The following is a 24,905-nucleotide window of genomic DNA, read 5'->3' on the forward strand; positions in this document are numbered from 1 at the left end:
TCTCTATTACATATTAATCATTAATACGGTTTAAAGGAGTACTAAACTCGTCTTTATTAACGTATGTTCAAAAAATATACAAAACTGTAGTAACAATTCGTTGGAAAATCTACTCGCGGGGACAAATTTTTTGTTACTTACTACCGTGATCGTTTTCAACAGTTTGTTGTGTATAAGAAAACAAATGATAATGACATTGGAAAAAATAGCTTTGTTCGTTATATACGTAGTTGCTTATAACCGTTGTTCCTTATATCCGAATTTATCTGTAAAAATCTTTGTTTCATCTCACTTTTACACATAAATAATTTAAAAAGTTAAAAAATCCTTTAATTCCGCAGTTATTAATTTTTGTCTCAAAAACAGGGCAAATTACCTATAGTGCATTGATATATTTTCTATGAAATCATGCAACTAAAAATTTTTTGAGTTTGTATGAAAAAAAAAAACAATTAAAAAAGTATCAGCCAGCTTTGCGTAAGATATATGCCAGCCTGTCACAGTACAAAAAAAAAAACAATAACGGACATAAGTTGCATTTTTCTAAGTAACAAAAGAATTTTTTGCAAGATTGCAGCGTAAATTTTAAGGCTTTTTTGGGGTAGTGAAACTAATTCTTCCACTGACAGACCTGATCAACACGGAATTAAACTACAGTATTGAAACAAAGATTTATAAAAACTTTAGTGCGAGATCTATATCAAGGAGTTGCCCTAAATATTCACCAGAAAGTGGGAGGAATATCCAATAAAAACTGGATGTAATTTTATGACTCATTTCTTTTGATATGTCAGAAAGCATGGACTTGCCACTTCTCACATTAAACAAATTTGACAACAATTTCAAAACAATCCCCGAACTTAAACTGGACTTAAGCGAAATTCTGAAATTTTATGAGGGAAGTATCTTCAAGCACCTGCCCGATATATAGCTTTTTTAAAATTCATGAAAAAATTCGGTTTAGCAGTTGCAGAGGTCAGGGTCCAAATTAAAATTTTGATTTTTTTCATATTTTGCATCAAAATATGAGTGTTTTTGACTTTTTCATATGTTGCAATTTATTAAAAATGGCCAAACGTCCATAAATAAATTACAACAAAAATTTAGTTTAATTTAAAATATTCAAACATATTTTTTCGAAAAATTTATATTATGTTCAAAAATCAAAATTTACTCCTTGGGTAATCATAAAACTAAAAATAAAAATTTACTCCTTGGGTATTGATAAAACTCATATACAATTTAAATAAAAAAATAATTAAAAAATAAGTTTCAGTGTTTTATTTACAGATGCACTTAAAACTAGAAAATAATTTGTCGCGTAGCCTCATCAAGTATATTCTTCCTCGTGATGGAATCTCCCAAAATAAAACGCTTGCATTTAAATTAATAAAGGTGGCAAAATTAAACGACAAGCGTTTTATTTGGGAGATTCCATCATGAGGAAGAATATACTTATTGATGCTAAGCGACAAATTATTTTCTAGTTTTAAGTGCATTTATAAATAAAACACTGAAACTTAATTTTTAATTATTTTTATTTTTAACTTTTTAGTAAATACATTTTTGACCACTGAGAAGTCAATAACCAAAATACAGTCAATTTAGGCCGAAAAAGTAGATAAAAACTCTAAACACCTGAATTCGGGTGATACCGCTATATGGGGGCTATCGGAAAAAAATCGACCCATATTGGTTTTGGTTTCATATTCATGTATTGTCATCCAAATCTGAAAAGTGTGCAAAGTTTCAGTAAGATTGGTCAACTGCAACTGTGTTAAAAATGAGTTACTAGATTTGAACTAAAACGTCTGGTACGATATATGGGGGGTATAGGAAAAAATGGACCCATATTGGTTTTGATTTCATATTCGTGTATTGTCATCCAAATCTGAAAAGTGTGCAAAGTTTCAGTTCGATTGGTCAACTGCAACTGTCTTACAAATGAATTACTAGATTTGAACTAAATTGGGAGGTACCGCTATATTGGGGCTATAGGAAAAAATCTGAAAAGTGTGAAAAGTTTCAGTTCGATTGGTCAACTGCAAATGTTTTAAAAATGAGTTACTAGAATTTAACTAAACGGACACCAAAGCAAGTTAAATAAAACACTGTAAAAATATCCATTTTTGTAGAAAAGCTATAACTAATATGGGAAACGGTATGAATAAAACACACATTCTACCTATGTAATTTTAATTAATTTAAAAAAGTGTTCAATGGACGGGACGTGTACAAAAGTATATATGGGCTGAAAGAGGACACTCCATTTTCCCCCTAAGTTCTAGTCCACTAGTTGGAATTTCACTTAAATTTAGTACCTGAGGAAAAATAAACGCTACGGTAATTTGTTAAGTTTCAGAGAAAAAGTAATTTCTTTCTCAAGAAATTTGCAAAAGTTACGTATTTCCCATAATCCCTTATAGAAATTAACAATCGCTGCAAACTCTGTAAAACAGTCAAAACAAACAGTCATAAAACTAGGCTTAAGGGAAAATTTTGAATTTTGTGAGAGGCACCTGAAGGTGTTGTCCGATAAACGTGCTCACTAGTCAGTACGCAATGGTTACTTAGAACGAATTTATAGAACCTCCTTCTTATCTCCATCCTACTCCAACAGAATTCCATCACTAGGTACGAGTTTCAATAACCACGCCCCTATCCAAAACCTTAATCGCAATCGAACGTTTAAAATCAAATTTCAAGTTGTTAGCTCTACATAACACCAATTTTAGTACCTTTTAGTGTACGATTTTTCAAAAACCATTTGGTACATTTATTGGACGTAACATCAATGGCATTTTAGCTTTACAAAGACTACTAATTTTATTACATTTTAGCACTTTTATTATCCTTATGTACGAAGTTCCAAAAACTCAGCCCCAGTACACCTATAATGACCTACATTCGAAAGTTCAATACTACCTTAAAAATATGTTAGAAATTTGAACATTCTATAAAACTGTGTATGTCAATATATATTTAAGTATGACTAAACGTGCATGTTTTTTTTTATAAAAGTATTCAATCGGCCCAAATAAAAGTTCTCTGATCTGCACGTCTCAACTAGTATCATCAGTAAATACAGCACGACGATGTCTAATTAAATAAAAAAAAAAACTCCAAACAAGTGTGAAATCAAATCATTACGTTAAAGTGTTCAACTCTCTGGTACATGACGTTGGCGGCTGTAGGCCCCTAAAAAAATAAATAACAACAATAGCACAAAAAAATGTCAACGATATACTTTTCAAATAAAGTGACATAAATGCAAAAGTTTGAAAACTTGCCCATATTTTCACATAGTTAAAAACTAAAGGTTTTGTGCATCAAAAGCAACCGATGAAAGTCTTTCGTACTGCATACTTGAGTCGATCCACCCAATCTTATGTCAGTTTTTGTATGTATTAGATATGTGACAGACAGAATAAAAAGTGTAAAAGTTTTTCCAGGACAAAGCATAGTTACCAATGATGCAATGGTCGCAACTTTCAAGCAACATGTTTGCAGAAGAATTCTATTGGCACACTAAAACACATTTTTTTGCTTTGTTTCTGGGCAATCTTTCAACTGGCCGTCTCTCTTCCTTCTTAAAGTTTTAAGGTCAAAAGTCTATCGTTGTATCATTACACATACTCAAATGCTCATTATAGACATGGTGTGTCCTGTGTGATGGGAGCAAAAACTGCTTGTGTTTCATTCGATAACATTATAGATTACATTAACTTTTGTACAGATGGAACAGCCAAAAAGTCCACAACAAAAAAGAAATATGTATAAGATACGTTTGTGAGCGGCAAAAATGTGTTGAAAAAATTAGTTTTTTTAAATAATTGCTGTATTCCAGAACCTGCAAGAAGCTACTACTTTTTACTACGATAACAATTTTTCCTTTACGTTATCGAAAAAAATAGTAAAAATATATTTATTTATTTTTTCGAGTAATAATCTTGTCATTAAAATATTTTATAAATACTTTCCAATCAACTCGGTCTATATTGCATATTCCCTAGAAATGTTTTTTCCTGTCGGGTCTTGGATTTTAATCATGGTGGAAGAAAAAAGGTTATACAATACTACCATCTGATGTCTTCATTTGCTGTCAAAGCATATTTTTAATCAAAAATAAATAACAAATATTTCGCTTTTATAAAGAATATCTGTGGACAACATCTTTATTTAAACTTCGCGAAGAATATTTTACCGTTTTCTTCAACCTTTTGTGGATATTTCGCGCAAAAAAATTTGACAGCATATGAAGACTTCGGCCTGAATTCGCCTATAGGATCACCTTGTTAAATTCGCCTTGATTTTAATTTAATTTATTACTTTGCACAGCAGACAATTTTCAGCACAGTGCACAGTGGACAAAACAAAACCTGGCTAAAAATCGAAAAAATATAAATTTTCACTAAATAGTGTAAGATATTGTCTATAGGATCGCGCTGCGTGTAATTATGAAAAAATATATTCGTTTCTTGTTTAGTAAGTGGGTATTAAAGCAGGTCAAAGTGATTTGGATTTTTTGTCTCAATATTTAAGTTGATTATAAAAATATTGTAATTGTAATTAATGGTATGTGAAACGTATGTAAAATGCTCAGTATCGCCAATGAAGTGCGCGTTTTTTAATAACTGATGTCCGCACATGTTGATTTTTTCAATGTCAATTTTCACAATAAATTATGAAAATAAGCTTTGTTCCAGAACTAAAAAGTTTTTACAATTTTTACCACTTTTACACATTTTACGCAAAAACCCATTCCCGTACACAAAAAAGTTGTAAAATGTTCACTTCTCTTTAAACAAAAAAGAATGTCGCTATCTTTACAAACTTTTTACACGATAAATTTGAGCGTGAAAAAATAGTAACATGGTTGCCACCTTCTGATTGGCTAGTAGGCCGACTTTGACATTTGTTCCAGTTTTTTTTTTACGTTTTTTCCATTTTTCCGTTCTCGTACTTTTTGAATAAAGTTGTATGTGCATCTCATTTTTCACATTTCGCTCTTTTACTACCTTTACCATTGAAAAAGTACGGGAACACACATATAGTTGTAAGTAAGATCAAGTTGGACTGTGCTACCTTATCATTTCATAAAAAGGGAAGAGTTGTTTAACAATTTCCATCGAAACATCCTGCACAAATTTGAACTTTTCATTTTTTTTCGATTGCTTGAGTGGAGTATTCCCCCATTGGCTCAACTTCATTTATTACCCTCTATTACAGAGAGTAATGTTTTTCAAAACGAACAGACAGTGTTGCAAAATTTTACGGATCGCTACCAATATCATGATTTCATCCTTTTCATTTTTATGTAGCATTTTGTCTTGCATATGTATATAATATTTTCTTTGATTCAGAATGTGAGTATATAATATAGGATCACTTCCTGGCGTTTAGCTAAAATTTAAAGTTTTGAAGTATTACGAGACCTATAGTAGAATTTATGACAAACAATTTTATAGAATATTTTGATCTGCTATGACCACATTTTAATGGATATTTTTAAAAGTTTTTGAAAACAAAAAGACTAAATTAACCCTAAAAACCCCTTAAAGACCCCCGACGATGATATACGATACACTATACCTAAATTGCATGGATTCCAAGGAACCTTTACCCACATATTTTCAAAAGTGTAGAGAAATGGTGGAAACGTCCACCATATTTAGTTTCTTGTTTCTTTTTTTGCAAAATTGATACCTACATTCATATCTTTGGAGACTTACAGTGAAATTTAGTGGAGAACATTTTTGCCGTTGACATCATTCTTCTCAAATAATGTTTGTAGGACAATTTTGTACATTGTATGGTTTGATATTTATAAACCTGAACCGGAGGAAAAAAATATTAAAAAATGTTTTATGAGACTCCTAAGATTCAGAGAGTAAATCAATTAAACTAAACCGTTTGCAAGTTATGAGCCTGACAAATGACTCCTTTTGACATCAAGGCACCAAATCTTCGGGTCCCATAACGGCGAAAGTGCATAACTCTGGAAAAACGGGATTGTTTTGGTTTTCTATCACGCTGCAGAGTCAGAATATGTGTTGCACAGTGCTACTTAATACATATGACATATTTATACAAATTTTATTACCTTAACCTATGCAATTTACTGTTCAGTGTATTGTAAAACATTTACACACACATTTCTGGCTGTTATCTTTGACTTACATTCCAAAATATTTGTTGTATTGAAAATCTTCACACATTTTTTTTTAAACTTTTTATTCCTCTCACAGTACAAGTTGTCGTTTTTGTTTTATTCTTACATTCTGCCGCCATAAAACTTACATGACAGTTTATAAAGTTTTTTTTCCGAGTTTCTTTACATGTTTTTTTGTTGGGTGTCCTGACATTCCATTCCATTGCCATATTTGTTCAAGCCGTATCGTGTGAGGTAAGAATTCAATATAGTTTGACATTTGATAAAGTTAATTTTTTTGACTTTAAGTACCCTATGGCCAAAGTACCAAGCATCAAGTTAGAGATCCTTAAATTCGTAATCCTTTAAGTATTGGTCAACATATACGAACGTTTGTACGTAGTTTGAAGATATTCTATTAAAACGAAAGTAATTAGGAAGCGGAATCTTTTTAGAGCGTTTTTGTGGAAAGAGTTGAAATTTTAAAATATTAAAACAACAACAATGGGACTAAGTCAGACTCTTTTGAAAAAAAAATGCAACGCCATCCCAATAAAAACGCCAACAATGCACGAAAAATCTGGCCAAAACTCTAAAAATTAATGGATTTTGACCTAACCTTGGGTTGTTATGTTGTTCGGGTCGCTGCTTTCATTTTTAATATTATTTAAGCCTCAGACGGCAATTAAAGGGATCTTTCTGGTCTCTTCTCTTACAAAATCGTATCAGATTAAAATATTCTACAAATTTGTTCGCCATAAATTTAACTATAGGTCGAAGAATACATTAAAACTCAACATCTTATCGAAACTCCAGAAATACACAAAAATTAAAAACAATTTTAGGGATAAAGTCGTACTTCATCTGAGTTTGTGCATAATTCTCCCACAAAATAGCATTTGAGAAGAATGATGTCAAAGGCAAAAATGTTCTCCACTAAATTTCATTATAAGTCAACAAAGACATGAAATCTCTATTTGCGTCGCATACCAAATAAATATAAGTATACATTTTGCAAAGAAAACAAGAAACTAAAATAGGGGGAAGTTTCCACCATTTCAACGCTTTTGAAAATATTTTAGTCAAGATACCTTGGAATCCTTGCACTTTAGGTGAATGGTGTCGTTGGCAACTTTACTAACAAGAATGCGAGGAATGTTTTTTTTAATTAACCCTCGTCGGGTCACTAAAGGGGTCTTAAAGTAGTTTTTAGGCTAATTTAATCTTTTTGTTTTCAAAAATCGTTAATAGCCTCCTTTAAAATATGAAAAAAAATGCCACATAAAAAATAAAAGTGCAAATTTGTGCAGGTTGTTTCGATGCGAATTATTAAAATCATCTTCCCTTTTTATGAAATGATAAGGTGCACAGTCCAAATCCATCTTACTCACAACTACGTTCATAATTTATTGTGAAAATTGACCTTGAAAAAAATCAACCATTGCGGACATCATTATTAATTATCATTATTAAAAAACGCACTTCATTGGCGACACTGAACTTTTTAAATACGTTTCACATAATGTTCATTACAATTACACAAAAAAATATTTATAAGCCGTAGTTTATTTTGGATATTATAATATTTTTATAAACAACTTAAATATTGAGACAAAAAATCCAAATATTTTACACTATTTAGTGTAAATTGATAAAGTTTGTTTTTCGATGTTTGGCCAGGGTTTTCGGAAAATTTACCATTGTGCAATGTTCTGGTTGAAAATCTAAAAAAATTAAAAAAATCGAACTAACATAAACAAACGGCCCGATACGGGTCTTCTAATTTACCCTCTATTTGCACCCGCAACTCTCAGAATGGACCTAATTGTTGCTAACCTGAATTTATTCCACAGTATTATTGTAATCAATTACATTCTAAGTCAAATTTGAATCAATACAATTACCACGACCTCAAATTATTGGAAAAAAATTAACTAGAAAGGAAGCTCATATTATTAACACATACATTAATAAATTTCAAAATATGCAAGTGGAATGAATCATAAGGCCGCGGATTGAATGCAACACGACCGTCTCTCATATAGATCGAAGGCACTGGGATTTGCATTCAATGGAATGGTGTTTACCTAACAAGAAAACTAGTCGCTGTGGTGAAAATTGCAAATAAAAAGAAGCTAGAGTCTCTTAAATTTCTCTTCAATGCCTTGTAGGGTGCCATGTATGCTTTTCAATTACATATGTACGTAGATGCAACAAATATTTTTTTGTTGGTTTTTAAGTGGAGGAAGTTCTCCTTCAAGACATATGTAGCATTCTTTTATCCCTTTTTTGCTTTTGTTTTCATAAGCAATTCTTGATTCATTGTATATGAATGAGATTTTAAGGATTTCTAGTTTTTTAACCATCGTCGTCGACGTCTTCGTGGCCATACACACATTCATTATTTTGTATTGCTGATTATTTTTGTATTATGGCGTTGTTGCCACAGATCCTTATCAGCTTAAATTCAAACAAAAGGCTAAGTATGCGCGATATATAGGATGATATGATGTTGGTGGGTAGGTAGGTAGGAGTGTAGTTAAGAATACATATATCTAGGTACATACTCTTAATAATGGCAGCTCACAACATAAAACATTCAAAATGTGAAAAAGAAGAAAGCAAAAAATCATCATAAAACAACTCTCAAAACGAATGCTGCAACAGACAGACAGTGGGGAGAACTTGGCAGGGAGGTGTTTTCCAAAGAAATGTAAAGATATTCCCTGGCATTGTGCATAAACTAGAGATTATAACTTTTTATGTTTTGTTGCTGTTCGTTGGCATCGAATGCATGACAAGTAGTCCTTGGGGGTGGGTGGGGGAAATGTTTTTAATGCCTTTGCAAAATATGGTTTGTGTTTGTCGACTTTTTCGTCATGCTCATCAGATGAATGGCAAAAAATGCAGTGGAATGCTGTTGCCTGAATGGGAGAGATGGGTGTGCGATTAAATTCCTTAGCTCTACAAAACGTATTTATGCCAGGATGATGACATAAGTGAAAAATGATAATCTTGCCACAACAACATGGCCAAGAGAGAAAAAAGGAATGAAACAGCCAGTCAACCATCCAGCCAACCAACCACTGGGAACGTCTATGGACAATCGGGCTGCTGTAATATGTGCCATGTTGTATCACTTCTACTAGGACTATAAACCGCAATGAATACCATCAACTCAAACAAAAACACAGTGTGCTACGTGGAACAACCACAAAAGGGACTACTGCTCGGTTGGCAGGGTAATGGTAAAGTGAGTGGTAAAGGCAGCAGTTTGGTTTGCAACTTGCCTATAGGGATTGTGAGGAACCCAAACAACAGCGAAAGCATTGAGCAAGGCCACCAACGGGAGTAGGCTCTATATTGCGGTGAATTTTTATAGAGATTTCCTATAGAAAATCTCCATCTGTTTTTTATAGACACCGCACTCGCATGCCTACCAACTCTCCCACTAATATTTTAGACTAGTGGTAAATGTGTTTTCATATTGGTATGGCCTATATACAAGTAGTGGTGGTGGTTATGGGACATCTGTGTGGATGTTTTATGTTTACTCGCCACATTCCAATTCAGTCTGTTTTTGTTTTGCACTTCCCTGCATGAATAACCGTTTGGACAACTATCGTGGTATGGTAAGCTGTGTTGTCACATTATATAAGCTGTTTTCCCTGTTTTTAATTTTCTTCACTTTTTCGCCTTTTCTTTTTTTTGGCCTTTTCAAATGTTATTTTCCTATGCTAGTAAGATTGTGTTGACGGAAATTGTTCGATGTACAGTGGTATTTTTGACAAGACAAGTTATGATATTTATCGAAGAATAAACTGAAGAATCGTTTGAAGACGCAACATGAAACTATGTGAGCACCAAAAGTTTCGTGGATATATTGATAATATCAGTTAGGAAACATAAGAGGTTAAATTATTTGTAGCTGTGTTTGAATTAATGAGGTTTGCCTATATTTAATAAAAAAGAGAATTAAATAAAGTCCCGATTTATCGTGAACACAGACATAAATGTTATTCGACATAGTTCCTCGTTTACACTTAACTTTTATTACAAAGAATAACCCATAGAAAGAATAACCCATTTTGGATAATGTTGCAAAATAGATAAATTTTTAAGGTTCCATAGTTGTGGTTTTCATTCACTATTTATGAAACAAGTATACGCTGCAATAACAGTGCTATTTTTTGGTATGTGAAACTTAGCGTTATACTTTCTGCTTATCTCTAAAATATTTTGTTTACAATTAAGGCTCCTTTTTCCGATATCCTTCAAATGCTATTTCAGTTAAATGTAAACAGAATCTCAAAGAAATGATAATGAAATATCTGATCGTATCCGGATACCTCCTTTAAAAAATATATTTTTTTCGTATATTGACTTTGACATTAAACTCCTGATGTCATAAATGACCTTATAATACATGTTAAATATATATTATGGCCACTGTGCAAAAGAGCTTTGCTACTATCCTTCCTTTTATAGTGGTAATCCCGCTTAGAGTCCACAGGAGATAAAACTATTTTCTATTGTAAATATCAACAGCTCAGTTAGAATGTAGCATTAACACAAATTTAGACAAAAAGCTACACAGCCAAATAGGCAGATGACCAAAAATGAAGAACAAACACACGGTATACAAAACAATTCCTTGTAACCCCAGAGTTAAGTCAAACTAAAAAGCTCATTTTATTCCCATTGCAAGCAACGTTTGTTTATCTGGGTTGTTTTTTTTTTCTGTGTCTATTGTTTTATATTTAAGTGCTTGAATCGTGTTGAAATAAAAGATTTTCCTTAAGTAAACATATTTTGTGAAAAAATTTGAAGCACTAAATGCTTCACTCGAATTTTAAAATGAAAGGATTTTTTCGTGAATTCATGAGTATTTAGTTGCACCTAAACCCAGTGGCCAGTCTGACAGAAACAAAGGACACGGCGTATAACGTTTCAAACGCTGTCCACTTCAAAATTGCATGGGCAGTAATCGATGAGCCAAACCAAAGAGGCAAAGAGATAAAACAAAAGAGCGAAAGACACAAGAAGGAGTCGAAACCATCAGCGACTCCCAAGAAGCCCATCTTTGGTAGGAGCCATGATCGAAGTAAGCCAAATAAATCTCCATCGAAATGAAACGGCAACAGAAGTCGTGGTGGAGAAAGTCAATAAAAGTAAAATAAACATATCGCCCTAATCCAGGAAACGTTGACCTATATAAAATATAAATTTTTTCCGCTAGTGGAGGGGGTCGACAGAGAACCCTCTGCCGTTCGTCTAGCCGACAGTTAACGAAATACTAGTGGTACTCGTGGGGTTGTACTAATAAAAAGAAAATGGACCTGGCCATTTTAGAACACTTGAATACTCCCGACCTCATAACTCTTATGATAAGAAAAACGCAAACCTTTGTTAATGGAATTAGGGAGGAAGTACTAGATGCAGTAGATTCGCGATAATTCGTATAAAATTGTCGGTCTCTTGTATTACGAATTATCGAGGTTCTACTATATAACAATTTGTCTAGAAAGTCTTTTACGATAACGTGATAGTGCGAAGTTTTAAAAATGAAGAAGTTTCTATCTAAAACCCATGCACAAACTGAGTTTGTGGTGAATGAAAGGAGTAAAAGGATTGAAAAAAACCAAGTCTCCTGGTGAAGACGCACTCCCCGTCCAGCGTTACGGCTCACAGCCATATGCTAAGGAATATATGGATTAGCTGCATGCTACATGACGTAACAATAAGTTCGTTTGAACGACTTAGTTACTAAATAGTTCAGTAGACACCGGTCGTTTGTATGAACGAACTGCGTATGAGTATTATTATCCCTGTTTTTACGAAATAACTCATACGCAAACTATGGTACTGAACTAAATCACTAGATTTAACAACTCTAAGAGACAGAATTGGCCAAGGAACGTCAAATGCGGACATGCTTTGATTATGTCGCCCTAAACCTAACCTAACTTTTCTTAGGAGTAAGGACTTCAATAAAAAATCAAAACAGTTTAGCAAAGGCTAAAGTCGGGATGGGGCCTACTATGTGATACCCTACAACACTACCCCTGTGTATAAGCTTTTCACTGGTAAATATTTCTTTTAGGGATAATTATTCGACTACCACACTTTCTGTGACAAACTTCTTCCTCTGTGGGGCCCGCATAGACTCCCAAAATTTTCTGACGATGCGATCAAATTTGCGACCTATTGATTAAAAAAAAAATGGTGGGATGTATTACCGGCTATTGCGAAATCTCCGTTGTTTGACCAACTACGCCAACCTAATTTGCATCATTGTAAAAATTGGATTTTCTTCTTTCATAGCCAGACTTTGGCTATGGAAGGTCGCCAACCTAAACTGTGATATTCGTCATTACAATTATAATCACAAAAATAAAAAGTTGGGTTGGATTCGCGACTATTGCAATATCTCCGATGTTTCACCACCTACAACAACATTCTTTACATATTTGTGAATTATATATTTATATTTATACCGTCAGCATTTATGCTAACGAGGGTATATGGTAAATTTCAAATTTCCTTTACAATTACATAGAAAAAAATTAAAAACTTTTTTGGCGAGCACATCCGCCATTTTTGGTACATGGGTTACGAAAACAATTGTGGTTTCAAATCTGTTCGCGTTCACAAAATTGGATGCTGCCCTCAAAAGTTATATGGGGTTTTACTCTGTTATAAAGAAAAAATATTTAAAAATTCCTATTGTGTTGTAATAAGAACATGTATATATGAATCGTTATCAGCATTTGATATCTATCCGTAGATGCTAAAAGATTTGCTAAATTTAGTTTTATTTTCGCGGAAAATCCAAAAATTGCAGAAATCTTGGAGTAAATTTTATTTATTCTTACTCAGAGTCCATAAAAATCTCTAAAAAAATAATTTAAAAATACGTACAGAATCTAGAGAACGCGTAGAAAAAATCCAAGCCCAAAATTATAAAGATCGCGTTTAAAACTTGCATATTACAGTAAGAACAAAGAACGGAAACTTACTATTGGAAATTATTTCAAAAACGTATTTTTTGGTTAAATACGAAAAATTAAAAAAAAATGTTTGGAGTTATTCTATTATGTCGCTAAATTTCCATACAAATCCTGAAGTATTTTGCCTTAACTTCTACAAGAAATGTAATTAGTCATCGTGGAAGTATATTTGCTTTCTGTGGTAAGCAATAGAAATAAGAAGTAGAGAATAAAATTGAAATTACAATCAAAGAAAAAACATAGATATTAAAAACCGTATAATTCGAGAATCCGTTTAAATCGGTTGAGGTGCATGTGCTTTTCGGATACAGGGAGTCCATGTCTATCAATGTGTATGTTTCATTCAGCGGCCAAAGTGTGCCATCAGTTGCATCTTACTATTCAAAAAACCTTCAAGTGGGCAAAAATTACGCGATGTGCATATGATTATAAGGTGCATCCGATTTCAATGGCGGCCTATTAAAAATACGTCAATTTAAATTATTTTAGACAGATTCGTCAAGAACTGCGGATGTGCCACCGCATTCTATTTTGGGATAAATAGGGATATTACTCCTGAATCTTTGTATTTTGTGACACATCTTTTTGGCAAATATTATAATCGCGTATAAAGGATTACATTTATGTAAAAATAATCAAAATATATTTTTGCAAATTTTCCTACTTTCAAGGTATCTATATCCGGCGTTTTAGTGGATGGATTTGAACGCGGAAGAGCTCATTAGATCCGGCACTTAAAAAACTAAAATCACGCGGGGTTCAGGGGTACCTGTACGACAGTTGTAAATTTCAAAGCCAAAAAATAGGTTTTTTCAGAAAATTTACGCACCAAATTTTCGCCTTTGGACTCCTATTACAAGGAAGCTGTACGGAGCACACTCATGAGATATACATCGAACGACGTGGAATCGCGAGTTCTACAATCCTATTAACTATTGGATTATTATCTAGTTGCACCCTCTAATTATAAGAAAAATTCGAAAAACACTGAAATCAAAACTTCAAAATGTCAGCATCGATTTTAGGAGGATGCCGTGTATATATCGAAAAGTCATACACTAGAACCATGTTGCCCAAGAGGTATTCTTTAGTTCTTTCTTTGGGCACAGGTTCGATGTTTGCGTGGATTGGCCAGAATTAAAAAACGAAAAAACTTGTTTACTTCAACACATTTTTCCCATTTTTTTATATTACCACCAACGCAGCTTCCACGAAAATTATTTGTTATGGTCCATATTATCAGATCGTGGCTAAAACACTTCAATTAATATAAATATGTTCATATTTTATAAAATATATTAACAGTTCGCGACTTATTAAATGGTGAACCTCAACTTCAACGATTGAAAAACTTTTTTGAATATTACCATATACACTTTCATACGGGCAAAATGTGCCTCATCGAAATAATGGTTTTAGGCCCCAAGTATGTTTGGGCGAAATGTGTTTCAGACAATTGGGAGTTGATTTAGCCATGTCCGTCCGTATGTCTGTCTGGCTGGCTGGAGCGCACGATAACTCTCGAACGGATCAACCGATTCGGTCCAGCATTGGGCTTTCGTAATATTTTGTCCAAACTTAGTTTAAGTTCGAAGATGGGATATATCGGTCCACTCCTTCCGGTACCTCCCCCACAAAAGTTCGAAAATGTTTGGAACATTTGTGCGCACGGTAACTCTTGAAGGGAGTAACCCATTTGATCCATACTTTGCACATCGTGAAATTTTTACCAGACTTAGATTACGTCCCAATATGGGCTCAAGCGGTCCATTCCTTCGGGTACCGCCCACACAAAATTTCGAAAAGTTCAGTTTAGGACCTGCTCTCGAATCTCTTTGACTTTTGTTGTAACAACTTGTATTCACTCTCCCCCATTCGAAGGTACAAGTTTCATCAAGGACAAGTCCATAGTTCCTGAGAAAATAGCCTGTAAGTCGCAAAAAAAAAACTACTATGACACCGTGTGTAGTGGTCGGAGCGCCACATAACTCTCGAACGGATCGGCCGATTCGGTCCAAAATTTGGCCTTCGTAATATTTTGTCCAAACTTAGTTTAAGTTCGAAGATAAGCCATATAGGTCTACTCCTTCAGGTACCTCCCCCACAATAGTTCAAAAATGTTCGGAAAACTTGTGCGCATGATAACTCTTGAAGGGAATGACCGATGTGGTCCATATATTGCACATCCTAATATATCTACCAGATATAGATCTGGTTCGAATATGGACTATATTTGTCCACTCCTTCGGGTACCTCTCACACAAATCTCGGATAATCTCACTTTAAGAACTGCTCTCGAATTACTTTGAGTTTTGTTGAAGCAACTTGCATTCACTGCCTCAATTGCGACAGTAAAAGTTATTTCAGGGTGAGTCCATACTCTTGAGAAAACTGCCCGAGAGTTGTAAAAAACCCCTATGGCGCTGTATGTAGTGGCTGGAGAGCACGAACCGAATATTGCGTCCACACTTTGGGTATCGTAATATTTCTTCGAATATTAGATGAAATTTGAAGGTGGTGCTTATTTCGGTACCTCCTCAACAAAAGTTGAAAATATTCGCTACAATGGTACGCGCGATATCTCATAAACGAAGGAACCCATTGGGCCCAAACTTTTTATTTCTAAATATTTCGTTTATGTTCAAATGTGGGCCCTATCGATCCAATCCTTGGTACCAATGTTCAACATTTTTGTGTGGTTAAGGGTCTTTTCGAGGACCCTTTGGAAAACTTTACAGAAGGTTTTCCTAATGGCCCTGTTTACAGCGATATTATGTTTTCCTTAGGCAAGTATGGTACAAAAGTCCTATCTATAGATATCCTTCACAAATGTGTGAGCTTTAATCAAAATTTTGAAAAACCCACTAAATACATAAGTTTTTTTTTGTGTTTCAATCCCCCCTTGCTGAGGGTATATCTCTGTCGGCTAAGTCGACTGATACTTTTTTACTTGTTTCTATTTGCATTACCATGTTCTGCTTTTGGTATAGCCATCAGCCAAATCAATAGGCTTTATCCTCTGTGGGATCCCCATTAACCCCCAAAATGTCGGGACGATCCGATTAAAATTGTGGTCTGTAGTGTGATTTCAAGTAAATTGAAAATGGGATGTATTACCGACTATTGCGATATCTCCATTACTTAGCCATATACGCCAACCTACTTTGCATCATTGTAAAGATAGGATTTTTTACTTTCATATTCAGGCTTTGCTTTTGTATGGTCAACAACCAGTGCTGTAATATTCGTCATTATAATTAAAATCACAAAAATGAAAAGTTGTGTTTTATTAGCGACTATTGTGATATCTTCGTTTTTAACCACCTACGACAACCTACTTTACTTATTGTAAATGCGATATTTTCTACTTTCAGTAGCAGGTTTTGCTTTTCTTATACCCATTATAGAAGCTTAAAATAGAACTTTATAGAACTTTAAAATAGAACTTTGAATTTTTCCCCACATACGTTTTTTCCCATTCGCACCCCTGAATATTATCCGACCATCGCCAAAATCAAGAGGCTTCTTCGCCTCAGGGAGCCTCATCAACACCCAAAATTTGGTGACGATCCGTTCAAAATTGCGACCTACAAGATTTAGATGGTCAGACGGACGGAGGACACACATAGCCATTTCGACTCAGCTCGCGACATTCATTTTGGTATATATAAGTATGGGTCTGCGACCATTATTTCTACGCGTTACAAACTTTTTGCCCAAAACCAACTTATAATACCCTCCCCACATAGTGGTGTTTGGTTTTTGAAAGTACAGACCCAAACGACAAAAAACCCTGGTTGGGTTTTGTTGTGTCAGATCCAGCTCGGATTTTATGACCCCATCTAAACATGGTTAAATATTGAGTTTTTAAAGAAATTCGGGGCTATATCTCTGAAACCAATGCAAATCTTCTTCGGACCTCTGAAACAAATTTGTAGATAAGAGCAAGAATAAAATGTTTGGAGAAATAATGAACTCGAAAAACTATATTTATTGTCTCAAATTTCAAAATATATCTAAAAATTCCATAATTTATATACATTTCGGGCCATATCTCTAAAACTGTTAATTGTTTCTTAATGTTTTCTTTTGAAAAAATTTTTGCTAGAATATAATACACAACTCTTCAGAACATGTCATTGTTGTAAAGTGCCTCCATCACGTCGTTTTTAGCATATTTTTCAACGACGATTTAATAAATATTTCAATAATGTGGTGAAAACAGAAATGTGAGAATAAACTGTTGGTGTGAACAGTGTTTGAAAGAGGTTTTAAAAAAAGATATGATACAAAATACCGCTGAAACAACATGAAATAAGCATTTTAGAGTTTCAGAATGTTCCAAAGAATTGCTCAGAACATTGTTAAGAAGATTTTTGCAATGGGCTACTTGGTTCAACTTTCAATAGTATAGCCGATACCGACAAGAATTCCAGAAACTATGTAAAATTTTCTATATTTGATCGATTTTGATGCCCTACATGAAGTTTTTCTTGTGTGGTCTGTTCAACAGATAATTTCTTCTAGCTTAGGGCTACAATGTTGCTAAAGACAGCATGGGCAAATTTCTATTCCTTTCGAAGATAACGGCCTGATAAATGCAAAAAAGTGTAGTTTTAGCCCGGTTTAGATGAGGCCATAAAATCCGAACTGGATCTGACAGGACAAAACTCAACTAGGGTTTTTGTAGTCTAAATATGTACTTTCAAAAATTTTATACTAGAAGTTGTTTGCATTTTCAGTGTTGCATAGTGTAATCAGAGACAATAAATTTGTTTAAATCTACCACAATTTTTTCTAGACATCTTAAAAAGCGTAACATTTTCATGTCGATCTTAACGATAAATATTCTACAATATAGAATTTTGCATGTTTTGTTTAAATGTATACAGACTAACAAAGGAGGCACTCAACACGAAGATAAAATTGTTGATGAGTGACTGAAACGAAATTTTCAAACTTTTATTGGAGAGGTACCGGAAGGAATATATCATATTTAATCTTTTTCCAAATTTGTTACGAATGTTATAAATATCGGACTAAATCAGGGTTTCTTTACATATCGACACCTCCAAATAATAGTATGCTAAGTCTAAAAAGTGAGTTTTGCAGGAGAAGCTCTCAAAGTGTGGACATTTTTTTGAACTTCAGTACTATGCTAAGTCAATATTTGTTTATAACTTCTGTTCGGATTGACCGATCATTACCAAAATTTGACAGAGTGTAAGTTAAAGGACGTTCGATACCTCCAAATAATAGTTTGCTAATTCTGAACAAGGAGTTTTCCAGGACAAGCTCTAAAAGTTTGGACATTTTTTTGACCTTCAGTACTATGCTAAGTAAATATTTGTTTATAACTTCTGTTCGGATTGTCCGATTATTACCAAAATTTGACAGAATTTTAGTTAAAGGACGTTAAATATAAAAATGTAAAGAACTTGAAAACATGCTAAGTCGACTTAGCATACTATTGTTTGGAGGCGTCGATATGTGGTATGTAAAAGCATCAAAACCCACATCATTCCTCAGACATCATTCCATCTGAACCAATGAGCGGAGCCAGCAATCAAACTGTCCGAAATTGCAACCAAAGTAATTCGATTTCCTGATGATGTTTCCGCTTTTGGATTCGAATTCTCAATCACGAATTTGAGCCGATATCTAGAATTTGCAAAGCGACCTATCTGTACTATTTGTTTGCATATATGTTTTTTCTTTGTTTCTACCCTACCCTTCACTTTACTTCAAACTTACTGTAAAGAATTTATATAAACATATTTATGTATTAATGTTAATAGTAATGTATACCTAATTCTCAATTTTAAAAATATGTGTTTAGCATGGTATTAAATAATTATTCACTTACCTGTTTATGGTGCTTTGGTTTTATTTAATTAGTTTTGTTAATAATAAATGGTTGCAGGTCTATACATACTTCTTTAAAAGCTTAACTAATTATTTGGCCTAAATTTACAACTACACTGGATATACAGACGTATAAATAAATATAAAGAAAAACAAAAGAAAAAACCAACAAGGAAACTCATAAACTAATAGACAACAAAATGATAAATACCAACTAAATAAATAAAGGGATCACCCGTCATAAAAATGAAATGAACAAAACAAAAAGACAAACCTTTTTTGCGCCTTTGATGGACGAAAAACCAGCCTACTAAGGCTGCATTTACCAAAAGGAAGCCAAAAGCTGCCAACGAAATGCCAATTATAACCAGATTTGGCGCATTTGAATTTTCAGTTAATTCGGCTGGTAGCAATTCGAGACCTTCTTCAGGGATTTCCATACCACCGGTTAGTGGTGCGCCCCATACAGTCGTAGAGCCATCACACAATTTACAGATGAATGAATGGATGATGATGGGGAAAATGTAGGTATGGGATGAGAAGACAAGGTAATAAAAATGAAAGAGACGAAAAAGATGAAAAAAAATAATAAAAACAAAGAACATAAAATTTAAGAAAATCAAATATAATGTTAAATAAATTTAGGGTAAATCCAATGATGGATATATAATGGTTGCCCTTCAATGGCATAACAAAACGAGATATGAAGTGAGGTGGGAAATTGCTGATAAGCCAGCTATTGATGGCAAAGTTGAAAGCTAGTGCACAAGTTTTAACGTAGTGGGGATTAGGAAGTTGCAGGTCTTCAAAGAATAACTTTATTCGTGTTTCGAAAGATGATTATTTTTCATATATACGTACACACATATATAAGCTTAGGCCTATCTGAAGTTTGCGTCCCTTTGGCCTTCGACACATATTTAGGTGACTATTACCCCTACATTTCTGTCATATCGTCGGCCAAAGTAAACAACAAGAAATAATAACAAAGAGGGAAAAAACAACACATATTTACCAATAAAAGGAGAATACGACGACGGAAACAAAATAAAGTAAATAAAATAACAAGGATTACAACAAAATGAAATGTTGTCTGTTAAAAGGAAGAAACACAGCACAAGCTGGGAGATTTGAAATGAAAATCTCAACAAACAAACGGAAGGAAATAATGCAGACAACAAAATTTTTATGGTGGAAACTCTCTTGTATGGGCCGACTATACTTTAACAACAAACATAACATACATATGGGCATACATATACAAATATAAACAGTAACATATACGCACACACAGACAAATGTCTATGCTTGCATAGATTAATGACAAATATAGGGAGAGACATTGAGGGCGTTATTACAGTACCTCGTTTGAGACGCTTCTGATTTCGTTTGTGCAGGCAACAACCTATGATGAGGATATTCAGAGCCACAATTGTAATGCCAGATGCTACACCGACCAGCAACAGCAGGCCGGAGGTGCCACCCAGCGGTGTGGCACTGGTAGTGGGTGGCCCGCCTAATGATGAAGCAGGCTGCGATGGTGGCGGTGCTTCTGGGGCGTTATTAAAAATTCACCAGAGTAACGTAACCCCAACGCAAATGCAGCATAAAAGACAAAATTAAAAAAGAAGACATACTCTGTTATAAACATATGTATACAGATACAAACACACGCATACGTATATGTATGTATAACATTGGAGTTATGCATACATGCGGGTGTGTGCGTAAATGAATGAGGTCTTATCATAGTCATTCTACAGCTACTGAACAAAGTTATTTCTATAAAATGAATTTCCAACTACTAGCTGTGCATTTTTTTACCCAATGGAGTGAAGACAGCTCTTAGTGTATTGGAAAGGAAGCTCGTAAAAAGCAGATGACGCGACAAATAAATCAATGCCCTTACTGAGGCTGCTTACTCTGTGACATAGACATAGCTAATTTGTGCACTCTGCCTCATTCGAATTCCAAGTGGTGCATATTTCGAATCATGTTGACGTTGTTGGTGATTTTAGTTCAGGCACTTACCTTTGGTGTGGGCCTTTTGTAGGTCAGGCAAGTATTTGCTCTCGCCTAAATCGTTGTACGCCATTACCGAGAATAGATACAAAGTATTCATGCGAAGTCCATTTATGGTGAGCTTATGACTGTTGGGCAGGCCATCAATGTATTTGTATTGTTCCCGGTTTGCCTCTCTGCATATGATGGTAAATGGGAGGTTGTCATTACACAAAACATAAATGAAAAGGAAGAAATGAGAATGTTTCAACGGATTAGTTTTTGCCCTGGTGGAATTAATTCATTTTCATATTGTAATTAAAAGAACACGAAGACAAAATGAAATTATAGCTTTGAAGTTAGTAATATATCGTTGGTGTCATGCTTAAGTATTCCATACGCCATTTTTGATTTTTTGAAATATAGGTGGTTTCTAGGGCTTTCGCGTATGCTCTTTCTGAATTTCTGGTCTGCTTTTTCCAATCTGCTCTAGTTTCCGAGATATCCACGTTTCCGTCCGAAAGCATTACTTCTTTTCAGTTATAAAATAAATATTTTAATAACTTATACCCCGTTTATATATAACCGGATTTAACAAACGGACTGGGTTTTAAATGTCAATTCCATTGCTTATATTTCAAACAAATCCTTTCAAAGAAGGTTAACCCTGCAAAAAGCTCTAATATAAACAGCATATTACAGATTTAAAAATACATTCCAAAAATCAGAACTTTAATTTTCGATTTCGAAGGTTTGAATTTATTGAAGCAAAGGTGGGAAAATTTTTTTGTCACTTTGTTCCATGTGATTTACAATATTATGCATTTGTGTCAAAAGTGTGGATATGGAAAAACTGGACAAAAGTTCAAGTTTTAAAAAATTCTCTATAACTATTTTATTCTAACATATATTCCTCTAACTTTTGGCAAATATAAATATTTTCTTCAAACAGCTCCAAGTAGTTGTAACGCAAACATTTAAATGCGATTATCTCAAAACGGGAAAATGGCGTATGGAACACTTAAGCATGACACCGACGATATCGCTCACGTACTTAAAGAGTGTCATAACTCAAAAAATCTATCTTAGAAAAATCTCACTTTAATTCTTAAATATAAATTGTTAAATCGAAGGACCCTCTTTGAATAAAGAACCGACATGTGTGTATAAGGAGAAATTACTCAGAACAAGAATCAACTATTTTTGAATTATGCATTTGACAATTTTATGAAGGAACATATTTTCAAAATTTCAAAAATAATATATTGTTGTAGATTCTGTTCCCTCGAATACTCTTACGAAATAATAATTACCTATAGCGCACTCTGTACGATGCCTTAACACCACCATCAAATCCTGGCGTCCATGCTACAGTCACCGAATCGTGTGTTACATTTATAATATTTAAACTTAATGGTGTATCGGGTTGCGATGTTATATCCAATCTTACTGGTTCAATATCCTGACCTAATTCATTTTTAGCTACACATTCATAAGCTCCATAATCCGCCGGAGCCACCTTCTCGATTATCAGTATAGACTCGTACGTCAGCGAATCGATTTTTTTTTCCTCAACTTCATATTTGTAGGAACGGTTAACCGGTAAATCTTTTCCTTCTTGGCGCCAAATGAATTTTGGCTTTGGTGAAGCTTGAGCACGACATGGCAAACGGCCACGTTCTCCAGTGCCACTGGCAGCCCTCATAAGTGTGGGAGATTTGTCTATTTCCGGAGCAACTGCAAAATACACAAAATTCACACAAAAACCGATTGTAAGTAATACGTTATTGAATTTCGACGTAGTCGATGCTGTTATGTTGTTGTTGTGTACACTTACATTTGACTATCAGCAGGACATCGCGACTTGTAGGATTGGCAACACGATTATCAGCTATGCAACGGAAATTACCAACATCTTCTCGTTGAGCATCTTTGATGTGCAGATACGAGGTGCCATTTGCGAAGGTGGTGGATGTTTTTATTGTCATGTCATAACCCAAACGCTCCCACTTAACATGATCTTCGGTCAGAGGCTTGCCCTCCACGGAACATGACAACATTGCATCTTCTCCCGGATTGACTATGACATTTTCGGAAACGCTTCGGATTGTTGTGCCATCTGTGAAAGAAAATAAAAAAATCACAAAAAGGTATGCAGACATGCGAAAACCGACCAAGTTAGTTGCTAGGTACTTACATTCAACCACAACAGTGACATTGATACGTGCAGACCCCTGTGAATTGCGTGCCTCACAAATATATACGCCGGCATCGTTGCGGTGCAATTTGGTAAAATTTAGTTTGGGTCCTTCGGCAAATATACGCGACTCGGCTGCAATTCCATTGCCAGGCAAAGCTTGACCATCTTTAGTCCAGGTGTAGGTAATTGACATAGGATTGGCATTAGCCTGCAGAGCAACTAGCAGTGATTCGCCCTCAACACCCACAGCAGTAGATGATGGAGGTGGCACAAATTTAGGTCGATCTAAATTTGACAGAGAGGTGGTTTGTCGAAAAGAAAACAGATATTAAAAAATGTTCATTCCATCTTCCAGGATCAGGCAGGAGGAAGGATAACATCTCCTCCCGCACATTTCCTTTACTTACACAGAACATCCAAGCTAATAGCCTCATGCACACTGCGCTGGAGTGCTTCGTTGGCACTTTGACATGTGTACACTACGCCATTCATTTCCTGTGTAATGTTTACTTTGAATTCCAACGTCGAGACGGTACCACCCCACAGGCCGGGTTTAGATGTATTATTTATACCTATGGGAGGCCATGCCACAAGGCCACAAGGGAAATACAAAAAATAAAAAGCATGTTAACGGTGATTGCCACATGAAAATAATACAGACGATGGATGAACTGAACCACAGAGTGGCTGTAACCGAGCGTAGGCAAGACGCAGTGGAGACAATGTAGTTTGCAAGCCGGAAGTTTGCGTAAGTACATATTTCACATTTTTTCAGTCAACTTGGAAAATGCAGCAAACATCCTCTTCGGCAAAACTGTGATCCTTGTACAAACACCCGAATGCAGAGAAGTCAAATGGACGAGCTAAAGGAATGCTGTTAGACTCAGTAAGTAAGCCAAATGCGAATAGAAACAGATATCTCAGAACCACACAAACAAAACACGTTTAGGTATACGCCTTTGTCGACCTAGTATCCAACCAACCAGCCGGCCAACTAACCAACCGACCAGCATACATCTATGCACTGAGACAAGTACCAACAGGCAGCAGTCAACCTACATGTTTGGCCGGCGCCATTCCGTGCAACACTGGGAAATATAGTTGAGCATAGCATCATTATATATAGTTGAGTACTGCCCGCCTGCCCGACTTGCTGGCTGGCTGCTTGCATGGCTAAATAGATGGTAGCGACGGTATACTCAAACTGTATGGCATGTGGCCACACCACTGGTTGTTCTGTTGGTGTGCTTCTTTTGACAACAATGACAATCCTTTGAACATCCCAACATTTTGGGCACTTTTCCAGCTTAACAACAAACCTTGCTAGTCTGCTTGCTTTGAGGTTTTTGACTTCTTTAACAATTTGCTGGCTCCATTCTATTACTAGGCCATCCCACTGAGCCATACCACAAAACGCCCGCCCGTTCGCAATGAGCAGTTACACCTAAAACAATCAAGCGTCTACTCACCCTTTATGGCAATGCCATCCCGCCACCAGGATAATTTTGCAGGTGGATTACTTGAACTAGAATCACACACAATGGTCGCCTCAATGCCTGGTTTCAATTCTTCCGGTTCGATGCGTATCTTAACCGTTTCTGGAGCAACTGTAATTGTTCATGTTTGTCAAAGACACACAATAAAAATTAATACTCATTCAAATTATGTCCAGCCGAGA

At 34.9% G+C, this 24,905-nt stretch overlaps 1 protein-coding gene across 9 annotated transcripts in view; it reads right to left on the reverse strand.

The window, feature by feature from the left end:
• The window catches only part of sns (nephrin adhesion molecule sticks and stones), a 326,558-nt gene that overhangs the window by 98,059 nt on the left and 203,594 nt on the right, over window positions 1-24,905 (reverse strand). For 2 of the 9 annotated variants that reach the window (XM_073988655.1, XM_073988656.1), the window contains 8 exons: window positions 24,697-24,834; window positions 23,635-23,799; window positions 23,225-23,512; window positions 22,865-23,146; window positions 22,341-22,764; window positions 21,058-21,224; window positions 20,390-20,578; window positions 19,301-19,447 (listed from right to left, as the gene is read on the reverse strand). In XM_073988655.1, coding sequence (XP_073844756.1) covers window positions 19,301-19,447; window positions 20,390-20,578; window positions 21,058-21,224; window positions 22,341-22,764; window positions 22,865-23,146; window positions 23,225-23,512; window positions 23,635-23,799; window positions 24,697-24,834 — 1,800 coding nt within the window. Of the gene's footprint in view, window positions 1-19,300; window positions 19,451-20,389; window positions 20,579-21,057; window positions 21,225-22,340; window positions 22,765-22,864; window positions 23,147-23,224; window positions 23,513-23,634; window positions 23,800-24,696; window positions 24,835-24,905 lie in introns of all 9 variants that reach the window. The other 7 variants (XM_073988661.1, XM_073988664.1, XM_073988657.1 and 4 more) reach the window with 6 other exon arrangements.

The sequence above is a fragment of the Musca autumnalis genome, unplaced genomic scaffold (genome assembly GCF_047663935.1).
Source record: "Musca autumnalis isolate F117 unplaced genomic scaffold, ASM4766393v1 scaffold_5, whole genome shotgun sequence".
NCBI classification, from domain to species: domain Eukaryota; kingdom Metazoa; phylum Arthropoda; class Insecta; order Diptera; family Muscidae; genus Musca; species Musca autumnalis.